Source organism: Amphiprion ocellaris, chromosome 20 (genome assembly GCF_022539595.1).
Source record: "Amphiprion ocellaris isolate individual 3 ecotype Okinawa chromosome 20, ASM2253959v1, whole genome shotgun sequence".
Lineage (NCBI taxonomy): Eukaryota > Metazoa > Chordata > Actinopteri > Pomacentridae > Amphiprion > Amphiprion ocellaris.
In genome coordinates, this window is record NC_072785.1 from 18,689,386 (window position 1) to 18,710,465 (window position 21,080).

Sequence of the window (21,080 nt, forward strand, 5' to 3'; positions counted from 1 at the left end):
GAAAGGTAAACTGTGGATCTACTTGAAATGCTGATGGAGTACAGGCAAAGCCACCCACTGTGACAAAAGTACTTGAGCAGCACTGCAACATGGGTACAGGGAACAGTTTTCCTACCAATGTATGCAGGATGAGTCATCATTTTAGCGTCAAGCAGAGACAGTGAGAGAATGGCTGATGGGTACAAATCATACATATCAAACTCTGGGTGCCTAGGGCCAGGGTTTCCTTCTGGGATTTCATTTGACACAGCAGTGGTGATGAATGATAACAAGCAAACTGTTGGAACATTCGGTTACACCAAAGGTCAGTGCTGCCATATACTGGGCCACTGCCGAGTAACTGATGTCAGACCAACGAAGTGGAAAAAGTTGTGGCACCAAAGAAGCGTGTAATGAGCGGTTCAAAAAAAAGAATTCCTCAACGGTTGCATACATACTGTTTATTTCTCCCAGGCAAACTGTAGCTTGACAGAGGGAGGAGCAAGAAAAGTTTTCCATTTGCGTTTCTGTCCTCAGGCCATCAACCATATTCCCCGTTTTTATTTCTCTCTTGCACACACAAATCTAACATACCAACCTAACAGAACAACAAAGCAAGAACTGAAATCCTATTTGAATCATGTAAGGGTAAGTAGAGGAAGGAATATGTGTCACTGGGGTTAATGAAATATACCTCTCACAATGGTGGCATTACAGGATAGTGATACCCATACTTATGTTTGACAGCCAAGAATTACAAGGATTCTGTTTCCTCATGCTCCAAAATATGTACTTATCTTTACCCACATTATGTCAGAGAACCAGAGAGACAGAATGAGGAAGATGCTCAGACACCCTCTGTTTGCACCACAATGAAAGCCAATAAGAGACGGAACAAAACAGAGAATGTGAAAAACTGTGGGAAGAGTGCGGCCCAGAGTGTAATGTCTGTGCTCGTCAGAGAGGGAAAACATGAAATAGGTCACTGCTAACAGATTGGCTTCTCCCAGACAACCGAGCAAACGGAAACAGAATCTCAACACAGCAGAGGACACCTCTGACCTCAAGCTACACATCTGACTTAAACACTAACGTAACTTATAAATAGTAGTTGGAGAAATAGGCCACAAAACAGTGTGACTGTGTGCAACACAGAAAAACTCTTTCAATCTAGTATTACCAAATGCTTAACTGTGCCAATTTCGCAACTCTCCAGCATTTAAAACTTTAAATTTCTTTCATACACTCAAAAAAAGTAATTAAGATAAGTTGCTACGTGATGAAATTTGGAACAACAAAGTCACCTAGTCAGCAACAGTGCTGCTATTCACAAGCACAGCCTGTTTTAGTTAAAGAGCTGGTTAAAAACTAAATATTTAAGTAAATGCTGTCATCCTATGCAGTTTTGAACTCAAATCTAATTACCTTAATGAATGCATTTCTGTTTTGCACAATAACAGTGATTTAACCTCATAATTGCCCTAATTACAGCTATTCCAGAGTATCAACAAACGTTACAAAGGTGGAATTCTAAAAATAAAACAGAAGACACACAGAAATGCAAAAGTGTCCCTTGCCTCCTGAAACACGCACCTTGTGATCTGGAGTAGATTGCCACGGAGCCGCTGACCAGGCCGGCGTACAGACAGTGCTTCTTATAGACCAGGCTGGTGACAGTGGACTTTTCTGGGGTGAAAAAATGCTGCAGACGCACTTTCTTGGACCGCTGGCTGCTCTTATACACAATAATGCTAAATAACAGCAGAAATAAAACCAATATAGGATGAATATTTGATAAACACTCATATCTGAATGCTACTAATAACATTTTGATAGTAGATGTAGTTTCAAAAGATTATTGACACCATAGCAATGAAACTATCTATGGGTGAAGTGGATTGACAACTTGCTGCTCACCAGGAAACAACATTACGCCAAAAAAATAAACATTTTCAAGATGCACACTTTGTAATCAGTATTAAGTCTATGTATAGTCTATGCTCACTTTTCCTGAAGCTGCTTTGTAAAATTTGATGTTTACAAAGAAAGTGCATGTCCCTTTATATTATGTCTTTGTGTGGACAACTGTAAAGATCAACAAGAGATACTATGAACTTGCTGATCAGTAAAGCTGATCTTTAAACATGGGATACACTGAGCATTCATTGAAAGCACAAGTCATTACGTATCTCATAATAGCAACACATTATTAGCGTTTTGCATAAGTAAGATAGTATAATATAATGAAGAATATGTACTTCCTGTGGTCACTTTTTTTCTGAAAATGCTGTTACCTATTAAAAACAAACATGGTCCATGGTGTGATATGTGTGAGAATGGATCATTTTAAGTGTTTTACAGAAATCATAAATATTTCAAGACACCAAAAAAACTGCAGACACACTTTTGTTGGTACATTATGTGTAATTATTTATACCTGCCCTCCTCCATGCCCAGACAGACACTGGGGGTTTCCGTCGCCTTCACTAGAGGAGAGTGATTACTCTCAGGGAGCTTTTCACCGTTCTCCTGGAGGTGCTCAGTTGGGACAAAAGCCATGCAGAGGATTCGGGACTCCACATTGAAACACTCAGTCACCTTAGGGCTGGAGTTCTGCATGGCCACTATGGCGATTTGGCCCATCTGGTTGGTGCAACTCGCAACCTAAAATTAGTAAACCTCAGTTATTCTGACAGAACTGTTTTTTACCTAGATACTCATCCAGGAAAGCAGTGTGTTTGAAAAGAGAAAAAAACAATAAACAAAGACCTCTGAAGTACTCCAGATGTTATTTGTGAGAAAACACCTTCCACAGTTTAATTACACGAAGAAGTTCACATCAGAATCATGTCATAATAGCCTCATTTATGAGACCACAGCTGTACTCCTAAGATGTTCAGTTTAGAAACAACTAAAATCTAACCATGTAAATAACTATCTTATTTTACTTTTTTCCAGCAACAGTTTACTTATTAAGCTCAACTTAAAAAATAACCAGTGAGAGTGACACCCTAAAATTTTCCTTCACTGTAAAAAAGTCTACATTAGCCGTGATTAGCCTTGTTATGGCAGTCAATTGTTTATTTTCAGAAAAAAATTCAAGTACTGAAAAAATAACTTTCAAACCCTGGTTGTCTTTCTCAGGGGGACATTAGACATTTTACTAAATAAACAGCTAAAACATAACATCTGTTCTGCCAACACATTATAGCGAAAACCAGCTCTGTGCTGAAAGAAAGAGTCAGACTCACTGACAGAAAAGTGGTTAAGCATACATCGTGCTACCTGCTCGGAATAAGAGGACCGCAAAACCAACAAATGCTTGTTTCAACCACTTAAACAAATCAGATTTTCAGCTACAAGTCTCTAATTTCAGAGCTGAAGACCTTGAATGTGTTTCTCTAAAACAGCAGTTTTGCTCTCACTCTGGTAGGTAACCACTATAAACATTTCAAAAAGTCATATTTCACATAAAGGTTGAAATGTGAGTTAAAACATTACTTAATTTGCTGGAAATATAGAAAAATTGTCTTACCCAGACACATCCATGTCCTACGACAGGAGTGTCTGCTGTGCTCTCTGTGTTGATGTGGGGCTCTGGATTGTGTACGGCGCACTCCACCTGCCACAGAATAAGACAAAACACAACAGAATGTAAAAAAGAAAAGCTCAGATGAGTACATGCCCAAAGCCACAGCAGAAATCACGGAGTAAATAAAAAACCCAACAAAACAAACAAGTTTTTTGGGTTGTGCCTCAACAAATCTCCTAAACCCACCTCTTTGTCTTTTGACATTAGTCATTTTTCAACACTGTTGGTGAGCTTTAAGGTGCAGAAATGCTGTTGACAGGATTGTAGGTGAGCCAATGGATGACGTGAGCTTATCAGTCAAGAACACAGTGGAACCTTGCTCAGAACAACTGACTACTACTTGGTATATGGAGATGTAGTTGAGCTCAAAACCTCATGGCCCGTACGGGGATCGAACCCGCGACCTTGGCGTTATTAGCACCACGCTCTAACCAACTGAGCTAACCGGCCTCACACGCTCACACTAGAACTATTTTTTGCCTGAGTTGGCCAGTGAAGTTGTGTACGTGATGTAATCTGACTCCATTCCACATGTCAGTACCATGTAAAGGGGTTAGTCATGTCAGCCTATGAATAGCCATGATCAGTTGAGCTGCACTTGCTCTGCGCTGTACAGAAAAGCAGACGAGGTAAACTGAACCACTAACGAAGCTCTGCTAGTTCTTTGATATAAAAAGCATCCCACCTGTTTGACACTGAACAGATTTCAGTGTGAAGCAGTAACAGCAGGAAAGGATCAGCATGCATCAGCAGTAACTCAGCACAGCTCTGATATGACTGAAAATGATCAGTAAACAGTAAAATATATCTGAAGGTCTACACAGGCACACAGGCAAAAAAAAACCCTCACACATTCAGGAAAAAACTACAAAAGTACTAATATGTAAACACACAGCGACTTTACAAAAAAATATGGGTCTATTCCCTGGCTTGGGTGCTGAGGACAGGAGAAGGGATGGTGCAGATTGGTTGGGGTGGTAATTTAGCTGGATTTCTGAATAGCAGTGTCGCTCAATGCAGCTACTCTGTGAGACTGCAGGGGAAATGAATGGTGTTGTGGTATAACATCTCTGAAATTGAGTGTCGCCATTGGTGTTATTAACATCACACTGAAGGCAACTGAGCGAACATAAATTTGTTTTTGGGTCACAGCAGGACAGTTGGATGTAGCTACCCTGTAAAGATGCCGGGAAAATTCATAGTATCACGGTTTATAACTTTGAAATTGAGTGTGTCCTTTGGGGGAAATGAAGGTTATCAATATACATGTTACTTTAAATGACCCATGTGTGTGACTTTGAGCTCTAAATATCACGGTCTTTCCAATTCGTCATTAAACATCCCATGTTATTACATCATTTATTGTGCACCCCCATGAGACTTATTACAATGAAGTAAATTGGTCATAAGTCACAATGTCTTTAAAAGCCTTTTGCGGACATCACATCCACAACTTCTGCATTATTAGCACAAATTTGTAACCGAGTTAATCTGTGCACAGTGAAGGTACTTTCTGGCTCAGTCGGTCCGTCAATGCCAGTTAACGACATGGGCAAAATATAATCTGACTCCATTCCACAATCAGTGTCATGTAAAGGGGTTAGTCATGCTGGGCGGTGAACAGCTGTGATCAGCTGAACTGCATTTGCACTGCACTGCACAGAAGGTTAAGTAAATCACCTGAAGCTTTGTTTGCTCTCTGATGAACACATTATATTTCTTCTAACCAAACTGAAAGCTTCCCACCTTCTAACCAAACTGAAAGCTTCCAACTCGACAGCTTTCAGTGGGAAGCAGTAACAGCAGGAAATGTTCAGTTTACATCAGGAGTTACTCAACATAGTCCTAATGTGGCTGAAAATGATAAATTCCAAACCACAGACATTCAGAAAGAAACAAATAAATTTGTCTCTTGTCTCAGCACTGTTTAGACGTGAGTGGAGAGCAGATTGGGTGGGATCAGTCCTGCTTCTCAACACACATCAGTGTGACTCAGTGTGACTATACTATGTGGCTACAGGCGAAATGAATGCTGTTGTAGTTTAAAATCTTTAAAATTGAGTGTCCCATACAGTGATCAAAAGCACAACCTTGGCATAATTAGCACCATGCTCTAACAAACTGAGCTAACCCATTTTCAGACCAAGCTGGTCAATCATTGCTGATATACAAAGTAACAGTAAATTTTGCAATGGCATACTGGGAAGACTGTGACATTTACAGCACTGATTCACATACAGGAGATTCAAAGCAACATTTCTACTGATGGCCTCCTTCTCCCTAAAAATAAGTCTTGTTGGCTGCTGCATCCAAGCTAAGCCAACAATAAACAAAAGCTGCATTTTCATATTGACATATTTTACTCTTGTTATGATTACACCCTGTGCTACATTTATTCATAACCAAACCAAAACCTCAATGATCTCATTCCTATTTGCAATGACTAAAAAATTAAAAGGCGATGAAAACCTTTGGTGTGTTAAGTGTTCTTAAAGTGTAAAGTGTGAACTTAAAGTGGAATAAACAAGAACAAGGTTCAGAAAGGGATAATCAGTGATACAATTAGTAGATAAACAACCAGATTACATGTAACATACACTAGTATGATCTTTGTACACATACCAGTGTTATTTTTCAGGATGTACAGCCACCAATCAATAAATCAATTAATTACAGAGAGAAACGAAGGGATTTCTCCTCTACTCTTTTGAGTTTTCACTAGGGGTAAATGACCTAATTTTTCTGATTGCACTGTCACTTTTGACTAAACACTGTGAGAGTTATGACAATGACTCAGTAATTCTCTTTAAAAATTATTGGCCCATACGGGGATCGAACCCGCGACCTTGGCGTTATTAGCACCACGCTCTAACCAACTGAGCTAACCGGCCACATTCTACGTGTTATTTTTACTCATTTTTGGCTGAGTTGGTAGCAGTATTGTAAAAACATACAGCAGACAGTATGTCATTCTTGGGCCACGGTGAAATTTATGCAAAAAAACTAAATAAGTACATTTTTCGGATTAGCAGCAAAACATTTATAGTAATACCATTTCATACGATACTATGTTGGACTTCAATGTGTCAATAAACCAAATTAAACTGTGTTAAGAAGTCCTGTCTGCCCTCAAACTCTCTTTTTGCAACCCAAACTGGATTGTTACTGGATCAAATCCACGGCCCTCATTCCAACCAGCTGAGTTAACAGGCCTACAAGCCAGAGACTAAGAAAGATCTAGGGAAGAAAATAGTCGTACCTTGAACTCCTGTAGTTTTGACATGACCACAGGCATCTGTCGAAGCAAGAGAGGGTGTTTCTGCTTTTTGATTTGGTTTCCATCATCCTCTGCGAAGAACCAGCCCTGTAGGTTGTCCTCCTCTGATAGAAAAAAAATACACACAAACACAAATATAACAGTTCAACGTTGTGTAGTATGCAGTAAGCAATAAATCTGTTTTCTGAGTGAATGGCTCCACGGGACGGTTTGTAAATTCAAATATCCTAATAATCAGACCTGTTAAAGAAAGACTACCCAATCATGTTAAACAACAGTGAATACAGTAAAGAAATATATAAACCAATAACTCAATAAAGTCTGCCTCACTTTGTATGAATGCATGCAGATGGAAAAACAATTGTGCGACTGAGACAAGTGGAAGTATATTGCCAGACAGTGTACCGTACCTAGAGCCAGCTTAGCCATCTGCAAGTTACTGATCCATGACTGTTTGATGGCTGGGCTGAGAGTATTGAACACTGCACTGAAGAAAGTGGGTTTACCCGCCCTGCAAAGAGAGAGAATAAAACAAGAACACAGAGATGACAAAAATAAAAGAACATTTGTACCTCGGTAACTGTTATACTGACCATAAATGTATCATTCACATGTATGTTTCAGTGGATCTTCATGGTGATCGGAGTTGATTAAGAAATGCAGGCAGAATGTAAAAAGACAGTGGGTTTTTAACATTCTGGCTGACCACAAAATAAAAAAAATTCTCACACCAGCGTACTATAGGTTAGAATGGACATTTCCTTTTCAAGGTAATAAAAGTTGAAAGCTAATATTTTATTGCAGAAAAGGCATCACGTAGAGTTTTAAGTCATATGCAAATATTAAAGACTGAGTTAATGAACCAAACATTATATCTGTGTGCAAAATATCAATTGTTTAACAAGACTGTACTGAATAATGTGTCAACAATGTGACAACCAAGGGGCCTGAATTAGCATTTACATTTCTCAGAGCAGACATGCTAATGTTTGAACATTCTTGCATAGATATTTAGTCCACTGATTAGCATCCTTTACACTTAAGAATCCAATATCGTCAAAAGAAAATGCCTCTTTCTGGGGTGAATAGCACCTGTGTAAGCAACTGAGTCTCTCTATTCAATGCTGACTGTGGCAATAGACTGTGACAGAAATGCAATTGAAGTCAGTGTCAATTATCGCTTCTATAAGCAGCTCGTGCAGACTTTAGGTGTGTGTCTGTTGTACGGGTGGGAAAGTCTGAAATGCATCACTTGTGTCACTCCTGGCTGATGGTGAGAAGTGTTGTGTTTTGCGATTGAGGGATCAACAAAGGAATGAGAGAGGCACAGCTGTGTTTCCAAACATACCCGTGGATAATCTCAGCAGCTAAATACAGAAGGGATGAGTGATGGAGTAAGGAAGTGACGGAGAGATTGAAGCAAAAGACAGTTATAGAAACAGAATATGAAAAAGTCAAAACAAAGTGTGCCTCTAGGGAGCCATGTGCTGACTATATCAGAGTGTGTACATGTGTGACATGAATATTTTTTGTTCGGCAGCAGCTGGGTAGACTTCTGTTGCAAACACTGATGCACATTTTCTCCCTTGTGTTTCATGGCTCAGATTAGAGCTGGTGGAGAAACTTGTTTATCCAAATAGCCAAATGTGCTCTAATACTCTCTCCTAAAGCCAAAGACATACAGAGAGGCTGGGAGGACAGAAGGAGAAAGCAGGGTAAAAGGGGATAAAGACAAACCCAGGATAAACACAGCACTTTAGAGGGTAAGGTCTGAGACGGAGACTGTTGAACATACTGCCAATACAAAAATGAATTAAACATAAATGTTTATATGTGTATTTAAAAAACAGACTTGTCTTGTTTGCCAGGCAGCTGGAGTTGGATTCTACACCGGTCAGCTGCCCTGATCTCCTCCTCCTTCTTCAGTATCAGTCTCTGGAGACCTGATACCCAGTCTTGAGCCACTGTGGGATTAACATTCTGTACACAAGAGTAATGGAGGAGAGAAAAACAGAGACAAAGATCAGAAGGGAGAGAGCCATGATATTAAGTGGAAAAAGAATTGAGTGGGAGAGAAAGAGAGAGGATAGACACAACAATGAGAGAGGGAAATGAATAAATGCACTTGACAGCATTTCAACATCAATAAATCATAACCATGTTTATTTAAAGACATTACATGAGTAAAAAATGAAGAGCGGCCCTGAGAGGGTCTGATGCTTATACGATCGGCTACAATGAGGTTGTATTGGTCTGCATTATATTGGACTGTAAATCATTTCTAGTAGCAGGGCTTTTCAATATACGTGTATGAGGTGGCCAAGTTATTACAAATTTCTTTCAATAAAATGTCAACAAAATCGACAAAAAGTACAGCCACAAAACACATCATACTGTTGATTAAATACAGCAACTACAGAAGTAGCTTCGAGCCAAACTGCCTCATAAATTCTCAGTAGATCAGTTTTCATGGAACACTTTTTGCCATGGCACAAAACATTCCCATATATACTCTGGATGAGAGCTGAACGATTTGGGAGAAATAAATGTAATTTTTCTGACAAGATACTGCAACTGCAATTTGATTTGCAGTGTAATATCTTAAGGTTCTGCTTCAGTTCAATATTCACTGTATAATAGACTGAAAGCGTGATGAAGCATTAGCACATGAGACACCATGTGTGATTGTCACACAAGGAAGATGGCATGAATTTGTAAAACCACTCACATGACAGTTTGAACTCTGGGTCAGACTCACCACAGAACATACATTCTAAGTTGCAGCCTTTGTGATTTGTTAATTGCAATGTTTCAGACAGCAATTTTGATTTGAAATCAATTAATTATTCAGCCCTACTCTGTATCTGCAGAAACAATGTTAATGAAAGATTGGCCTTTAATTTTCGAATGACATCTTGACCTTTCAATACATGGTCCAAAAATGCATTCAGAAGCTTTAAGTATGCAGTTATAATTAGACTACTGTCAGTGTCTTTTTATGAGGAAAAGTTTAGTACTGAGCAATTCTTTGGCAGTGTACAATTCATACATATCAGTCCTGCCTCTTTAATTCCTTTCCTTTTGCCCCGGCATCAATCTCCATCCCTCCCTCCATCTCTTGGACACATGTCTCTCTGAGAGCTGCTCTGTTACTCTGCCTCCCACTCTGCCTCCGACAGACCTACCAGCACAGCACAAACACAGTCACACACACTCCTGCTGCGCTCTGCAAACTACACTTCCATCATCACACTAGCACAGACAGGCCTGTGTGTGTGGCCACATGATATGACAGGCTTGAACGGTGCAAATCAGGACATAAGAGACTGCTAGTCTCCCCAAGACAAATTGCCTACACCGGTGCATTCCACAGCCTAAACATTATATGCCTACATAACAGGCCATTCCTTATGAACATCTGTGGGGGAGACCTGATGAATGTGATTTTAAAAGTCGTTAGGTGCACCGAAGGAACATTTATCAATGTCAACTTCTGCCTAGCCTCTGAGACTATAATTAGACCATAAAAGCAATAGAAAATATCTCATGTTTAGTTTTTTTATTATGGCTTAGACTCACATCGATTCTGTGTTTTTGCGATGAACTCATAAATCTGGACTTCATTTTTTGATAATGAGACCCTTTCAGACAGGATTAACTGATACTTGACAGGAGTAAATCTGAATGATATTAATCAAACTTCCCCCAAAGAAAAACGAAGACCACAAATATATTGAGTTTAACTCATGTGACTTCAAATCAGTGTTTGTGTGTAGTGCAGTCACGGAGTACCTGGTAGTTTCCTTTGAGACTGCTGATCATGCTGGAAATCTGGTTGACCAGGTTGAGATCATGGATTAGGTTCTGCAGGTCTTGGTAGAGCTGCCCTGGTCCCATGTACAGTTTATCTACGTAGACACACATTTTATTTAGAAAAAAAACAACAACAAATGTACACCAACAAAAATGCAATATATGTGAAACAATCCTGACTGTTAAAAAACATTTTTTGCTGAATTATGACCCAATTTTCAACTCCCAGATTGCACTAAGATTCCCCCAAAAAGGCCGTGCCCTAAAGGGATTTGAAAAAGACACAGCAAGAAAAAGACCTAGAAGCTGATTTCTCAGCTGTCTGCAGTCTCCTTACAGAAAGCTGGATATACAAGCAACAATGAGTGAGGCCAGTCTCATGGGGAAGCACTTAAAACTGGGACTAACAAAGTCAAAGATCAATAGAAGGTAATCAGTTGGTTTCCCACAGGCAGCAGTGACAGCTCTGCAAACTCGGCAGTGATTCTCATCCATGTGCTCACTTGTTCACAAGGACACTATTATCCACTGTTAGCTTTCAGAGGCTGCACACCTAATAAGGTTTATCTTTGCATGTCAGCTTATATCATCCGTTCTGTTCTTTCCCAGTGTACCTTGTCTATGCATGCTGCTAGGTGTTTGCCTCTCATCTTATTAGCATTTGTCCTCAAAATATCAAATCTAACGGTCCTATGTGATGTGACGAGAGAAGGTATTGTGCTGTTGGTCTGTATCAGTGGAAAACAACAGCTTGTGTTCTGCATACACAAAGCACTGCTGCACAAAACACATCAAAGGACTGACAGGCCACGAGTCTCTCTCCCACACATAAAGTCATGAAGGTAATCATGAAGAACAGAAAACACAGGGAGAATGCTTGACAGTTGGCCAAAGTTGCCAACCGACAAAAAATTGAGGTCATTTCTTCAAATGGCGCAATCAACAAGGACAGAACGTTCTTCTAATTAAAATCTGGCTCCATGAATTATGTTCACTACTAAAGACAGCTGCTGACAGTGTGTAACAGTGCACAAAGAGTTAAACTGCATCAGAATCTTTGGCACCAAAATGCCTTCAGCTTCGTTTGCTTGTGCCATTCTTCTCTTTTTCCTTCCTCCACCTCCTCGTCTTTTACCACAATAGTCACTAAGCTTGACCGGTGTTCCAACTCCATGGCAACCCAGCGCAGTCGCCTCCTGGAGGCCTTGTTGACTGGACATTCAGGGAAAACCTTACCCTTCGTTGTATATTGCCAAATGTCAAATTTGTAGGTGGTCTGTGAGAGAATTGCTCTAAAATGTTTCCCTCTGAGCTTGTCTACAAGAGGCGGCTTCCAGATAGGAAAATCCTTTGTCATCTTTACACATGCATGAACACAACTGCAAAGGTTCCCGTAGTGCATATGGGTTTTGGGTTTCACTGATGTTTTCATAATCACTGACCTGCTGTTGGATTTGATTTGTGTCATTGGATCAAATCAATTCTCCTACAAAACACTTACTGATTAAGTTTATATACTTAAGGGCTTCATAAACCCAAAGGAGAAATCATCTGCTGGAGTATATTTCACACTTTGGTGACCATGTTTATGTAAATTTGAAGCAACTGCTTTGTCTAAGTGAATTGAACACAATTTTCAAAGTTCATCTGTTACTCCAAAGGTTGAGACTGAGCGGGCTAAATTCAGGTCAGGAGAGAAATGCTGAGTAAACCTGCATATTTGTGCTATGAAGACTAAGCGGTGCTACAACAGTTCATCTACAGACAGTAGTAAGCAGTACAGTGTTGTGGTAAACCTGGCCTAGTATTATTTATTATTGAATAACAAAAGATTAATTAAGCTACAAGTTTAGCAATATCGCTGTATATGGTTTAAATTTTAAATCAAACAGACAAGTTGTTTGTATCTAAATCCTGTTAATAAGAAGCCCTATGCGATCTGTATAATAGGGCTCAAAGCTAACTGCAGTTCTTCCGTCTCTTTAAATAAATATGCATAAGGAGAAAGCTGGTATGATGTCAAATAAATTTTGTAAAAGCAAAAGTACCATCTTTTGCAGTTTATTATCTGTATTTAGTAATTCAAATGATATGCCCCAAGGAGGAATATATTCCTATCATCACTGACCATTCCCACAGACTAGACTGGCACTGTGCAACTCATTTCAACTTGGGTCCAAGTCTCTGAATGGTTCTTTGTGAGTGTGCCAAATGCCAAGAGCTTTCTAACATAACAGGCCTGGTAGCATCTTCAGAAGCAGGCCAGTCATCCCAGCAATTACACATTTCCTAAAAACAAACAATATATCAACAAATTACATATTGGCTGTGAGAGCAGCAGGGAAATGTAATGACAAATGACCAGTTTGCATGGTGGTTTGATTGCTGTGCCGTGTAGAGAAGAGATGAACTAAGCAGAGAGACATGCAAAGAGATGACATCATATGCTGGAGAGTTTTTTCATTGCCTTATAGTAGGCTGGTCACCGAGCTGCTTTTGGCTGAACACAGAGGACTGAGAAACAATAGTTTCCACTTGTTAAAAGTTCCTGGACAATACACACATTTGTAACACAAACACACTTTCCCTAAGACACACATAGAACTGAAGCAGGTCTGGAAATAACGACATCAGAGCAAGTGAACCAAGTCAAGGTCAGTACGTTGTTATTGATTAACACAGCAACTCAGCCACGTCAAGGCAAGTATCACTTCTTTTTGGAGCATTGTGGTAATGCCCATCATCTCAACAATATCAGCAACTTACACAACATCTAAGTCAATTAACTGCTACTTGTGAGAGCAAACAATACATTGAGACCCATATGGCTTTCCTCAGGCTTTTAAGGAGAGTGCATATACACTTGTATCATCACAGCAGGTTGGGATGAGGCTGTGAACCTGTTTGTCAGTCGCAGCCATAGGAAAACCCTAAAGTCAGACCAGATGTTACTCTGGTCTGTTTGTGCCATCTGTTAGCATACACCCATCCAATGGCTGAACTGTTCATAAGTCTCAGTGAAGTATCAGAGGGAAGCAGATGATCTGCCTTGAGATATGGCAGTGAAGGGCACAACAAATTTAACCTAAATTGAAGTAAGAATGAAGAGTGTATGTACGGAAGCAGATAAAGGAATGAGTGAAATATTTTAAGGCAGTCGAAGGCAGGAAAGTGTGGAAGCTTACTCCTGATCCTGACTTCGTATTCAAACGTAGCTGTGGACTCAGTGCCACAACACATAAAAAATACAATGGAGGTTTCATTAAGACAAAAACAGGACACTGTGTCACCTGGCAGGAAAGGACTGAATATTATGTGAGTGGTGAGTGAGTGGCAGACAGCATTTTAGAATGAGCAAGTCAGTGAGCTACATAGTTCAGTGTGTAACTTAGTGGTAGTAATTCCTGCCCACCACCACTGGCAACTGAAAGCGTGAGCTTTTGACCTCTTCTTAAACACTTCTAACCTTTGACAGACCAGGGATAATACCGTATCAAAGCACTCACCAGGTCAGCAATACAGCAGACTACCATGACTTTGGCACACGCATATACACACCAAACAAATCCTAGAATAAAATCTGCAGAGCTGTGACCACAAAATCATAGACTCTCTTTATGCTCCTTGTTTGTCTGATCTCGCCTTTTAAAGTGGCTGAGCAGCTGTCTGTGACAGGGGAGAACCCAGTGGAAAGACTGAAATCATTGGACTCAGCAGCCAGCATACCAGAGTATTAGAGAAGGAAAGAATCAACACTAAGTGACTGGATGGTCTAAACAGGACTGACCTAATTTATCCATTTATTATTTGTATTAGTCAAGTAGAAAATAGTTTTTTTTCAATTTTCTAAAATGAGGGAAGTTGAAAAACACAGTCTATTTAATCGCTTCCCTTTTCTTAACCACATTTTATCAATGCTGCAAATAATATTGATAATCATAGCCCTTGAGAGAGCCATATTATAAAAGCCCCTGAAAACCTACAAGCTCCAGGTTTTATAGAGTGCAGAGCAGGCACACAGACATTTACCTTTAGTCATCACTGAAAACTTTATTAGCCAGCTAGCTGACAAGGAGTTATGGGCTCCAGGGTCAGATTCTAAAATCTCCATGTCCAATACAGGACACAATCCTCAAATACTGGTTCTGCCTTATCAACTGAAACCACTACATTCTCTACCAGACCTTATGCCCTCAATTCACAGAGCGAGAAGCCGTGACTCACAGACTGGCAGATTACTTATTTAAAATAACTGAACGTGACATTGTGTTTCATACTTGGCTTAGCGTTGATCACGACCTTCTCCCCTGAATGAGGAGCTGGGTAGCGGCTGTTGTCGGCCATGTCCTCACTGGATCCGAACTCCAGCACCTCCACAAAGCTCAAAGGTACGCTCCACTTTAGAAGGAACTTTTGGTCAAGTGGAGCATTTCCACTTCCACTCCCACTGCCATCCTGACATCTGAAAAGAGAAGGATGATGAAGGCTATCCATCAAATTGGCTCTGGTTTGTGTTATTAAGGCCTTGTATGTGGGGATGCAGATGCGTCTTCTGCACCAAATGAGAATGAAGCATGAGTGCAAGAGGTTGTGAAGATATAAAAGAGAAAAATTAACATCCATGTGGAGGAGGCATACGGATGCAGTGTTAGAAAGATAAAGGAGGTGAATGCTTCATCTAGGACAACACAGTTTTGTACAAGTCAGTGCTCATTTCCCAGAGGCTGTATGTTGTGACCAACATGTTCGAATTACAGGACAGGGCCTGAAAAGCGTAGGAATGGCATTTTTCAGGACACATTAAGTACATATGTTCCAAACTCAGAGACTCACCATGGTAAAAGGTCACCCCAAGGACACTGGTTACATGCAGTGTTTGCCACATTACTCTTGAAAGGCTTGTGAGTTTCTATTCAGTTAAGTCAACTTCAAGACAAGACTTTTACCCTACAGAAGGCAAACTGATCCACACAAACAAGACCCCAACAAAAGCATACATACGACAATCAGTTTCTAAAAATGTAAAATGGTAGAGAGATTACAGGGTATAGCACCCAAAGACAGGAGAGGGTGCAAATTAAAGGAGAGATTAAGCACAGGTCTGGGTTGCGGTCACTCTTACCGGATATTGGGTGTGGCACACATGAGCACATCATTGAGTAGGAAGAGGCGTCGCTCCTTGGTTTTGATTATTTCACCACGCTCATTGTAAACTGTCTCCACCATGTCATCCGAGCGGATCAGGTAGCGGCTGCCGTTACTTAGAAGCTAAGTCATTGAAGATAAGTCAGAATAACAATATGTGAGCGTACAGTTGAGGTTTGGATCTCTGAATAGTTTCTGTTTCGGTACATTTCTATCAATACAAAGCTCAAAGAGGGAATGGAGAATAACAAAAGACCAAACATACTCAAACTTCATTAGGCTTCACTGGCTCATCTCATTCTTGTTTCACTCATTCTTGTTTTTTTCACTTTCTAATGCAAAACCACTAATTTTGGATAACAGGATATAATATATGGATGTCAGCAGTGACTCTGGGCAATTAAAGTCAAAGAAGAACAACCCATCTGCCCCATGTAGGGCATTCTGTAAACACATTTCGACACAGATGCCAGAGTGGGTGGCTGCAGATAGCCAAATAATTACACCTTGGGGAAAGCTGGTGTTGTTTGCACATGCTGTGCTAAGCCATGCGCTAAAAATATGGTATTCAGTCAGGAGAATACTTGGTAGAAATTATGAAGCTCAAGTGCCTGATAGCCACCCACACTGGGGCTGAGAGAAATGCCACAGCATATGCTAAAAGAATCAAACATTAGCAAAAATTTGCAACACTGACTGAGCAATGAGTACATAATCAACTGTAACACCACTTTCTCAACCAGCATGTGAAAAATGCACCATAAGAAAATCAAACAATACAATTAACACAAACTTCACCGAGCAGTGACTACAGTATTAGATGATTTAAGCTACAAAGGCTCATAGAAAAGGACAGACCTTGTTGAGGTAGCGTTCGTTCATGGCCTTTGCAATGTGACGGATCTCGCAGCGTTGGTCGGCTTCTCGCTTCTTTTCGTTGAGCTTCTCAGCCAGTGTCTCCAGTTCGGTCAGGGCCATCTGAAGGGGCAGACGGTCTGCATGACCAACTGGTGTGTTCTTCAGCATGTCCTGATGAAGACGACACAAATCTTAAATTGATACGGCGTTTGTGAATTATTCACTTGCTATCATGTTATCAACAGTTAATATAATACAAGAAAGGCACCAGAACAACTCTCAGTGAATCTGCATGAATTAAATATGTCCAACAACATCTGATGAAAGCATCCTCTTTTCTATACTCGTATATTTCTATTTTTACATCACCAAACTAGTTTGATTAGATCCAGTGTCCCATTTTTTTTTTTACAAGAGACACAGAAAATGCAAATATGCCAGGGCAAAGAAAAGTAATATCAAAAGAGATGAGGAAACCATGTCCCCTGTGATCAATTCCCCTGCCTTCTCTTGGAATTAGCATTTTGAAAAACAAAGTGGCTTGATTTATGAGTATGGCACTCCCTCTGCTGGTGAATATACTGTATATACAACACTATCTTTTGTATGTAGCATTTTACTATCAAGGAGGTTAAAACTAAATTGCATCATACCTGAAGGAGTAAAATGAACTGTGGGAATCTCTGGATAGGTTTCATCATCAGGCCATACAGAGTCATTCGGTCACAACTGGTCTCCTGACGATTCTGCAGATGAGAAGATGAGTAAACTGTATTGTAGGAATAAACCAGTTTAAAGACTTTAAATTATTATTATTATTATTATTATTATTTAAAGTGGGTAGCTGTCTTCAGAATCAACAAGTTGCTAAACAACAGCAAGAGTTGCACTAAATAAAGAGTTAAAATAAGTTGCTGGAAGCCCTCTATTGATACAGACAAGAATAAAGATTATCATCTAACAGTGAAAATAGGTGCATGTTTTTCCGTAAAAAAATATCTGATCCCTGTGCAAGAACAATATTCATGACACCATTTCCACAGGGTACTGTAGTTGTAGTGTTATTTAACACTTTGCTTTGTTTTTTTCAAACCTTGAGAAATTCCAGGAAGCCAGGTTTGGAGGCACACGTCTTCCTTACGACTGCCATTGCAGTGCTAAAGTTGTTCACATATTCACTATAGGCATCCAGCACCATGGACTTTGAAAACTGTAGAGAAGCACAGATATTGATACATTTTGACACCTTGCAGAAATATATTGCTTCACCTGTTTTTGTAACAGTTTTGGAAGGCACAGACAGCTGACAGAAATTCAGTCGATGAAGGTGTCAAAAGAGCTTTTAAAAGAGTGTAGCTGCAGCGTCACTAAAATTGAAATCTTTGTGCACAAAAATATGGCTATCACAACTTTTTTAGTAACACTATATTTTTACTTCTCTATCTGTAGGTAGGAGTTACAAGCTGTATCACTACAAAATCATATACTCACTAGTTTATATAGATTTTTAAATCAGATTAAAAATTGCCCGTGAATAATTCGTGCATGTGCATAAGCAATCAAAATATTCGCTTAACACAAAGCAAAATTATCAGCCCATATGTAAACATACTGTATTAGTTTTTTTGGTCAATTTTGTACTGCATTTTTAAACAGTTTTTCTTTGTCTGAAGACCTACTGCACTACCCATGATCAATTAAATAATGCCTTTTCCTTCAGTGGTTATTGTTCTGAAGACTTTTCCAATCTTTTTAGGAAGATTTCAGGAGTACATGTGTAGTTTAGGTTAGAGTTAACCTCCATCATGTACTCTATGAATGGAGTTTATAAGAATGACTTAAAAATACAAGTGGCTTTATATACTGTACTACTGCTGTGATTTTTATGTATACAGAGTTTTACTAGCTCTTTGAGACGTAAAGATTGAAAATACTCCCTTCTTTACTCTGGAAAAGATTTTGCAAGTCCTTTAAAGCTCCATCAGTACCAGGCTTGACATTAATTGCATTGGCAGGTACTTGATGGATAGACTTGATGCATTTGAAGAAATGCAGCCTGCAGCTCCATCGGCTTGGTCAGAGCTGGCTGACGCTCTGTCATCATGAGTCAAGTGTTATTGGCAAACAATCAGTGCCTGTATTGTCATCACTGGACATGGCAGCAGTACCTGACTCATCTTTTGTAAAAGTAGATATAAAAGCCAGTGGCCACTGAAGACCCATGAGGATTTTCATGGTTGGAAATCTCAAGTGTCTAAAGGTGCAACACTGGAACCCTCTGGGAGTGGGTCTATAAAAGGCAATGGTTGGGTAAATATAGCAAATATTCTCATTGTTGGTTTTGTTTGTGCGTCTGCACACCACACTCTGAGTCCTAGCATTTGGGATTGTTGTAGATTCAGATTAAATGATCAACAATCATGTTTGTAAGTCAATGTTGACTTGAAAAAAATCCAAAAACTGGGTGTCTGGTTTTCTGAAGATTCCTTGATATAGTTTAGTAAGTCTTATTTTGCTTAATGTTGTGAGGTGGCTGGGCAGACTGTGCTTGTAGCTCCTGTGTTCTTGTAGCAAACAAATTAACTACCTGACTACATACCTAAACACTTTTAATTTGGCTTTGTGTTTACAATCTTTAATTGTATTGTATACACACTTCAGAGTTGGGAACAGAAGTTCTTAAAACAAGCTTGTAGTATAAAGTCTTGATGTTTTATGGTTTAAATTAGGAGGGCAGAGAGGGCACTGAGCAGACATATCGGTGTCATTGCTCCTCTAATAACAGGAGTTGAAACACAAGGAAGAGAAGTGGTGAGCAGGGCTGAGAGAGATGATCTCTTTTGTTTTCTTGCCTAACAGTTGCTAAGCAGCCAAAGACAAGAAGAGGATAGAGTACATTCTATAAGAGAACAGAGTGCAGTTCCCCATATCTGCATGAGACCAAGTGTATTTGACACAAAATACGATAGTAAGGAAGTAAGGTTGTGTTGCACACAATTATCATCAAGACACTAACTTTAAAGAGTAAAAAAAAACCTGCTGAACTTAAGCAGTGCAGCGGTACCACAACTCATAAGATTTTTTGTTTAATGTATTGGTGTAGATCTAAAAAGGCTTTAAAATTACAGTCTCTGCTTACCGATGCCACAAAGACATCCCCAATCATCTCCAGGCTGTCCCACTCAGCCACACGGCTCGCCAGGGCAATCTGGAAGAGGAAGTGGCACTGCAGGATCTCACGTACACGATAGAAGGTCATCTTCAGTTTCCTGTCGCTCAGCAGCCTCGGCTCAATCTGAGACAGGGGCTTCTCATATTGCTGGTAAAACAGACAACATAACCTGTAACAACACACACTTCAAGACATTTCTGACAAACACTTCAGCCCTTTTTGCATACCTCTAATATCCTTTTGAGTGCATCAAGATAGTTCTTCTCACTTTCCAGTATAGACCCCAATATACATCTTCTAACAAGCTGTAGAGGAAAAACACCAAACCAGAGGTCTTCAGTCAAATAGCATGGTTTCCTTTAACAGTTCATTTAAAGTTTGAAGGCAACCATTAATTCAGAGTTGAAAGGCATGTTCATTACCTGTTGCTGTGAAAGACCATCTGGTGCTGGACACAATATTGGCTCCACATTGAAACAGTCCACCTCGATGAAGAGTTCAGACTCCTCATCCTCAAAACCAGCCGATTTCCTTTCTAGAAGATTAAGAAGAGATAGCAATTCAACAAAGGAACAAAAAAAATGGTATCCTAGACAAATTATATTGCCATTTACTAAAGCATTGAAGCTTTCACAGTAACACAAACAAAACAAAAACTAAGGGGTCTGAGTAAAAAACAAAGCATGTAATTGTCACACAAACATAACAGCAGATTTCTATTGCATATTTCACTTATCAGGAAGCTGCATCAGAGCACAAAGTCGGCCACATGTTTATTACTAAACACAAACAATCTTTTAAGGGTTACATACCATGACAGAATGACTTGGTTTTGATGAAAGAGCGTCCCTTCTTCACTGCAGCTTTGGTTTTCTCAAGTCCGTCTTTGGTCCCTTCCTTAGCAGCCTTCACCAGCTTTTGCATCTTTGATGAGACAAAATAAACTATTATCTTTATCAAAACAGCAACACTAAGTTACATGTTTCGCAGTGAATTTAAATCCAAGGTTGGGTTTAGTTTACTTTGTCTAAACCTATGGCTAAAGGTGACTGAACTGAGCTATGCAGGACAGAAGCAGTGTTAGAATAAAGATGAAGATGTATGGCAGATTATAAAATACAGGACAACAGAGGCGCAGAGCTGACCAAACAATGACAGTAACTGGGACATCAGCTGAAAGTAACATAGTACTTCCACCAAAATAACTGATTTACAATATGAAATGATTGAAATACCACAATCAT

The 21,080-nt window shown here is 39.7% G+C and overlaps 1 protein-coding gene and 2 non-coding genes across 5 annotated transcripts in view; all 3 read right to left on the bottom strand.

The window, feature by feature from the left end:
- Window positions 1–21,080, bottom strand: part of arhgef10 (Rho guanine nucleotide exchange factor (GEF) 10) — a 50,901-nt gene that overhangs the window by 13,413 nt on the left and 16,408 nt on the right. For all 3 annotated transcript variants that reach the window (XM_023271881.3, XM_023271879.3, XM_023271880.3), the window contains 16 exons: window positions 20,649–20,760; window positions 20,259–20,371; window positions 20,064–20,141; window positions 19,804–19,983; window positions 17,758–17,874; window positions 17,318–17,410; window positions 16,665–16,835; window positions 15,784–15,929; window positions 14,939–15,123; window positions 10,641–10,756; window positions 8,701–8,828; window positions 7,259–7,359; window positions 6,831–6,952; window positions 3,515–3,601; window positions 2,417–2,643; window positions 1,573–1,730 (listed from right to left, as the gene is read on the bottom strand). In XM_023271881.3, coding sequence (XP_023127649.2) covers window positions 1,573–1,730; window positions 2,417–2,643; window positions 3,515–3,601; window positions 6,831–6,952; window positions 7,259–7,359; window positions 8,701–8,828; window positions 10,641–10,756; window positions 14,939–15,123; window positions 15,784–15,929; window positions 16,665–16,835; window positions 17,318–17,410; window positions 17,758–17,874; window positions 19,804–19,983; window positions 20,064–20,141; window positions 20,259–20,371; window positions 20,649–20,760 — 2,134 coding nt within the window. The remainder of the gene's footprint in view (window positions 1–1,572; window positions 1,731–2,416; window positions 2,644–3,514; window positions 3,602–6,830; window positions 6,953–7,258; window positions 7,360–8,700; window positions 8,829–10,640; window positions 10,757–14,938; window positions 15,124–15,783; window positions 15,930–16,664; window positions 16,836–17,317; window positions 17,411–17,757; window positions 17,875–19,803; window positions 19,984–20,063; window positions 20,142–20,258; window positions 20,372–20,648; window positions 20,761–21,080) is intronic.
- Window positions 3,948–4,021, bottom strand: trnai-aau (transfer RNA isoleucine (anticodon AAU)). The gene has a single exon. It is a non-coding gene; the product is annotated as a tRNA-Ile (tRNA).
- On the bottom strand, window positions 6,389–6,462 carry trnai-aau (transfer RNA isoleucine (anticodon AAU)). The gene has a single exon. It is a non-coding gene; the product is annotated as a tRNA-Ile (tRNA).